We start from the raw sequence: 6471 nt of genomic DNA, 5'->3' as shown, positions 1-6471 counted from the left end.
TTTTATATAATTAAAATATCACAGGTTGTGCGTAGTTCAATCAATTGGTGAATCCAACCTTTGGTTGTTCATTGAAATTGATTGGCGCTTGGATATTGGTCTTTGGTACCATCCAAGTTATTTCTCATATTAATCTGACTCACAGATTTCTATCTGTTCGATTGCAGATTGATTTGAGAAATTGAGATATAACTCTTGGATGTATTTTCCTTGATTGAGTCTGACTGTCTATTTGATTCTCTTGGAAATATATTGGAGTTAGTCCATGCATATTACCTAAACAAAATATTGGGTGTGGTTCTTAGACCCCCGGTTTTTCACAGTTCACGAATTCAGGGAGCTAGGGTACGCATGTTTGGTATGCATACCCTAACCCATTCACGAACTCAGACACTTGGGGTACGCGTACTGGGTATGTGTACCTCCGCCAATTATACGTATTCAAAACCTAAGGGTATGCATACCTACCTATGTTGCGGAACTTCAGTTGACTAGGGTGCACGTACTGGGTATGCGTACCAACCATGTGGTCGGAAACTCAGTGGTTCTGATATCTCTCTTTCAATTATTTGAAACATTCCCAATCGTCACAGATATGAAATATCATTGCTTGGTTCCAAATGATCAACTTGAAACAAAAATAGTTCTTGCACAATAAATTGTTCTTAACTAAGATCGCTAAGGATCTATGAGCATCAATTGATTGAATCATATTTCGAGATTTTCAACAAGACAAGCTTGACTGGAAACTTTTTCTTTGCAATATGAAATCTACTAAAATCATACGACATAGTCTCATAAAGATAGAATAGTAATGCCTTGAGTAGATAGGATGGTTCAGTATTCACATACCTCTTTGTCGATAAAAGTCTACAAATGTCTTCGTTTGATCTCTAGTCCAATTTTCGAGGGTTATCCAGTGATGTTTGATGCTCAATTACCATATTCTAATCTTAGTCCGAGATTTGACTTTAATATACTGGAAATCAAGATATACTTTTGTACAACTAATTAACATTGACAATAATCTTGAGATAGTAAAAGTTGCAAGTTTGACCGAGCAGTGCTCTAATTAGGAGTGTGCATAGCTCGGTTTGGTTCGGTTTTTGCTCAAACCAAAACCGACACCATTACTCCCGATTTTTTATATTCCAAACCAAAACCATGCCATTAACCAACGGTTTTGGTTTTTAGTTTTACCATTGGGTTCTGGTTTTACCATACGGTTTTGTCTTTACAGTGATGTTGTCAATTTCATGCAACTGATTTTTAAAAAAGAAAAAAATACACAAAAAATGAGAGATTAAAATGTAGTTCCAAAAAACTTACACATAAAATTACACATTAAAATTAAATATATACTTTTACAGGTTAAATCTACGGATAAGATTAAATATAGTTAATCTAAAGTAGATTTAATGGTTGATATTAGTTTCATCCAAAAACCAATCGGTTTTACCATTGGTACTCGGTTGGATTTTTACATCAAATCGGAACCGAAATCATTACTCTCAGTTTTTATTTTTGTTAAATCAAAACCAATCAATATCAGTAAATGGCTCGGTTCGAATTTTTCCTAATCATTTTGATTTGGTTTAGTTCGGTTTTAGCGGGTAACCGTTACCATGTACGGCCTTAGCTCTAACACACGCTAGCTAGCGTCGGATTCACCATTTCTCGTCCCAGCGGCAACTTAAAATAACTCACGGTGTTGGCCTAATGCCAGCATCATCCTAAAAATTCACGGTGTTGGTACTTCCGAGCGCCAGCTTAAAAACTCAACGCGCTGACCTAATGCTAATGCTAGGTAAAAGAGGACACGTAGGCTTAAAATATCGAAACAGCGAAGGGTACACAGATTACATACGTACAGATTCCCTTTCCCGAAACAAAGTTATTTCTGGAGAGAGAGTATCTCCCGATTCGACTCAGTCTTAAACCTTCTCTACAAACAAATCTCACTCCATCAAACCTTTGATTCGCCTTCACTACTATTATAACCAGGTAAAATTTTACCTAACCTAATCTTAAATTGAGTTTCGATTTCATTTTATTACGTTTTGATTCTCATATGTGTTGATTTTTTCATGTTTTTTTCAAGATTTTTTCGTGTATTTTTCTTTCAAGATTTGTGGTTCTTATTTGCGATGATAATCGCTTTCCTGAAACAGATAACAATCGTGGTTGAATCAAATGAATTTATCATTTTATTAGGTTTTCTCTAGTGTTGATTTGCTGTTCTTATGATTAGCTGAATCAATTTGTTCAGCTAGTGCTTTTTCGTGGAAGTACGAGAGATTTAAGCTTGTTTTAGGTTTTTGATTGAAGAAACCATTTGATTTTGTTTATTGATTAGGGTAAATTTGGAGGAATTATGTTGGGGATTGTAAGGCAAAAGGTTGGTGCCAAATGCATCAACTCATCTGTAAAACAGTCTTTGCCGAGGACGTTAGATGCGGCAAGAAGATTCTCATCCGCAGCTAAACAGGCAAGTTTATGAGTTGTTAGATTGTATACAATCAGAGAATACAGTTTTCTGTGTAGCATGTTGTGTCTAATTTTCTGGATGAAAACTGTTTTTGATACAGATGACAGTACGAGATGCGCTAAATTCTGCTCTAGACGAGGAGATGTCTGCTGATCCGAAAGTGTTTTTGATGGGAGAGGAAGTAAGAAGGAAAATCGATTTGTGTTTATTGTCGTGCACTTGGTGTTATTTATGGATCTCAACTTCTTTTTGATTTTATTGTAGGTTGGTGAATACCAGGGTGCATACAAGGTTAGACATGTTTAGATAAATGAAGTTGTTGCATCTATAGTTATTTTTTGTCTTTCTAACAGTTAGTTTCTTCTCCTTCATTTTGTAGATTACTAAAGGTCTATTAGACAAGTATGGGCCTGAGAGAGTTCGCGATACACCAATTACAGAGGTTGGTCATAATAAGTGGATACTTCTAGAACATTTTTATAATCTAGCACGTGCTGCGAAACTTCATAGTTTGGTTCATGTATTTCATTCACATTAGAGGCTATTCGTTACTAACTTACTATGTTTCTCTAGCTGGTGATCAATCTATTTGTGTTTTTTTCTGTAGGCTGGTTTCACTGGAATTGGAGTCGGCGCCGCTTACTATGGTCTTCGACCCGTCGTAGAGTTTATGACTTTTAACTTCTCAATGCAGGTTAGATTACTTTACTGATGTGATGTTTCTTATGTCGAGGTCCAGAATCATTAAATGTTTATGATGCTCATGGAACTACTTAATCGTATTTATCAGTTTGAAACTGATTTTTGGATTCTGTCCCAGGCAATTGATCATATCATCAACTCTGCTGCAAAATCAAACTATATGTCTGCTGGTCAGATATCTGTACCTATCGTTTTCAGAGGCCCAAATGGTGCTGCCGCAGGGGTTGGCGCTCAACACTCCCAGGTGTGTAGCATTTCTCAGTAAGCTGTTCAGTAGCAAGTATCTTTGCATCTGTATGAAACCTCTCAGCAAAGGGTTTACGCAACTTGCAACCATAATCGAGCCTCCTGCTACGTGTTTTTTTTTTTTTGTGTGTGTGTATGCTTTTAACCAACTTTTGTGTGCTTGGCCTTGTACAAGGACCTTAACATATGTGATGAACAAGAAGGGTCATAAGATTATTTAAAGACCGATGTCTTTCAGTGTCTTTCAGCAAAATTAAGAGAAATAAATACTGTTGTGATCTCCTGGTTTCACATTTCGATAAGACCTCTCACAGCGAGGGTTGATCTACCATGATAACCAAAAATGAGCAACCTGCGAACGTCTCTTTCTCTTTACATTCCTTTTAGTTTTAAATTCTTTTGTCTGACTCTGTAAGACGACCTTCACATGTGGTCTGAACAAGAAAGTTTAGAACTTTTATCTAGAGACCGACACCAACACCGTCAATCTTTTTTTTACTGAGTTGTTTCAAACTTCAAGATGTCTCAACTCTACAGTGCTACGCAGCATGGTATGGTTCTTGTCCTGGCTTGAAGGTGCTAGCCCCATACTCAGCTGAGGATGCTCGTGGCCTTCTAAAAGCTGCTATCAGGGACCCTGATCCTGTTGTTTTCCTAGAAAATGAGTTGCTGTAAGTACTCAACTGCATTACATTGTTAACGCTTGACATCCCAATTAAGCCTACAAAATGAAATTTGCAGCTTTGTCCTGTTAGTGATGATTTAGTCTTCTTTGTCATTGTTTCTCCCAGGTATGGTGAATCTTTCCCCATTTCAGCAGAAGTTCTTGATTCTAGTTTCTGTCTTCCCATAGGAAAAGCTAAGGTGTGTGCCATAATTCTTGTTAAAATTATGCGAACATGTAATAGTCTCGCATGAAGTTGTCTTTTCTGAGTAAAATCTCTTTTGACAGATTGAGCTAGAAGGAAAGGATGTTACCATTACAGCCTTCTCGAAGATGGTTGGTTCCGCTCTTCAGGTAAGTTGGCCAACTAAAATCCTGTGTGTTGTGCACAAGTACTCATTAGTCATTTTTGTTATTTGGAAGTTGAATGGGCTAAGATACACTCACAAAGGCACATGTATGTTTCTGAATGGGCTGTTTAATTGTCTTCGCCTTGCAATAGTTCGAAAGAGAGTTAGCCACCTCTAAGGCTCTAGTAGATAATTCTTTTGCATATCGTTTTTAGTAATAATGGCACAACTGTTATAGTTTTCGTGTGAAAAAGCTACTTCATGTTATCTTAATCTAACAAATGAGTGGATGTACAGGCTGCGGAGATCCTGTCGAAGGAAGGAATAAGTGCTGAGGTATTATATAATGCAAAAAAATTATTTGATTTTTCTACATATTAATTCTTTAGGAAGAGCTGTAGAAAAATACGACTGGAAATATTAGCATATTCAGTTCGGAGGCTAAAATTTGCTAATAGATATATCATGCTTCAAACAAGCTCTATAATCGACTTTTATGGTCAGTATATTGACTGGTCTTTCTCAATATAGGTTATAAATCTGCGATCAATTCGACCTCTGGATCGAGATACAATCAATCGTTCCGTCAGGAAAACCAACAGATTGGTGACAGTTGAGGAAGGCTACCCTCAGCATGGTGTTGGAGCTGAGATCTGGTTTGCCTTCTCACCTTTAAGATGTGTTCCCTTTTTTTAATTTTGTAGACAACGCACACTTACTTTTGGGTGTGGTTCTTTGTTAACAGTGCATCTGTTATTGAGGAAAGCTTCGGATATCTTGACGCACCTGTAGAGAGGATTGCCGGTGCTGATGTCCCTATGCCCTATGCTGCAAATCTAGAGAGAATGGCTGTTCCACAGGTCAATTCATTTTTTAGACTTGTTGTGTCATTAAGTCGTAGCAAAGTGACCGGCTGTGTCTTTCCCTACGTCTATGATGTGGTCTGGCCACATACATTTTGTATGTGGCCCATCTTTATTTTATGGCACGTATCTAACTTAAAACCTGCCCCCTCCAAATCCCGTTAATTGCTCTACTTTTTGAGAAAAGTAGGAAGTTAATAACAGATAAAGATAAAACAGTTAGGTAAGAAAACTATTTTGTAACTTTTTTTCAACTTTATACGACCCGTGGCCCAACCACATCGTAGCCGCACTGACTATCTTTCTTTTTTCATCCAAAAATCACCGATATAGTTGCCTTTATGTGTAGATTCTTGTGGCATGACAATTTTATTTTGTCGCAAGACGGAATAGAAAAATACACAGCTTAGCTTATTTATTGGTTCCGCAATTGATTTGCAGGTTGAGGACATTGTTCGTGCAGCCAAGAGGGCATGCTACAGATCAGTTCCAAAGTCTGCTACTGCTTAAGCTTGAGCAACGAAGAGACAAGGGGTCTTTGTTCATATTTTTCCCATTGTTACCTGGTGAGAACAGGATGTTGCTTTAGCTTCCTCTGGAGAGGTAGGCAGGCTAAAATATTCTTTTTCCTCTCAATAAATTACGATGTTGGGAAACTTCTGCTTGTTTGTCACAGTGTTAAGAGGTGGAAGAAACTAATGATCTTTATAAGTTTTACTTGTTATTTTTGGTGTTCTTGTTATAATGTTCACAAGGCCACAAGATTTTGTTAAAATTTGAGTTCACGCAGCACTAGATTTTAAGTTGGTGCGTCGGATATAATAATAGCTCGTCAGCTGATCCGTGTTCCCAATTGGCACGACTTGATGTCTATGCCTGATAAACGCGAAATTAAAGAAAAAATTCACGCATTATGCCGTGTGGTGGCTTATTTGCTCATTTGGCTTTTTTTCTTTTTTGTAAGTTGGAATTGTATAAAAACAGACTAACTTAGGGAGTTACCCTTACATTAATAATAGTAGAGCCATCTAATGTTGGGCTATGAACACCAACCCAAGCATTAGATTTATCTACTTCTAAAGCATGCTCGATACAAGGAGGAGGTTCATTCTTCCACTTGATACAAGTTGGGAAAGATTTAGCCTCGTTAGTAAGGAT

At 37.4% G+C, this 6471-nt stretch overlaps 1 protein-coding gene across 1 annotated transcript; it reads left to right on the top strand.

Moving 5' to 3' along the window:
• Positions 1-1848: 1848 nt before the first annotated feature.
• On the top strand, positions 1849-6224 carry LOC113281126 (pyruvate dehydrogenase E1 component subunit beta-1, mitochondrial). The gene is made up of 14 exons (XM_026529778.1): positions 1849-2004; positions 2357-2488; positions 2589-2669; positions 2753-2779; positions 2868-2930; positions 3096-3182; positions 3309-3434; positions 3974-4107; positions 4228-4300; positions 4389-4454; positions 4748-4786; positions 4982-5106; positions 5196-5310; positions 5755-6224. The coding sequence occupies exons 2-14, from the start codon at positions 2375-2377 to the stop codon at positions 5821-5823; spliced, it is 1119 nt and encodes a 372-aa protein (XP_026385563.1). The 5' UTR covers positions 1849-2004; positions 2357-2374; the 3' UTR covers positions 5824-6224.
• Positions 6225-6471: the final 247 nt, after the last annotated feature.

This window comes from Papaver somniferum, chromosome 5 (assembly GCF_003573695.1).
Source record: "Papaver somniferum cultivar HN1 chromosome 5, ASM357369v1, whole genome shotgun sequence".
Classification (NCBI taxonomy): Eukaryota; Viridiplantae; Streptophyta; class Magnoliopsida; order Ranunculales; family Papaveraceae; genus Papaver; species Papaver somniferum.
The sequence above is the reverse complement of the archived record's forward strand: the minus strand, read 5'-3'. Positions and strand labels throughout refer to the sequence as shown.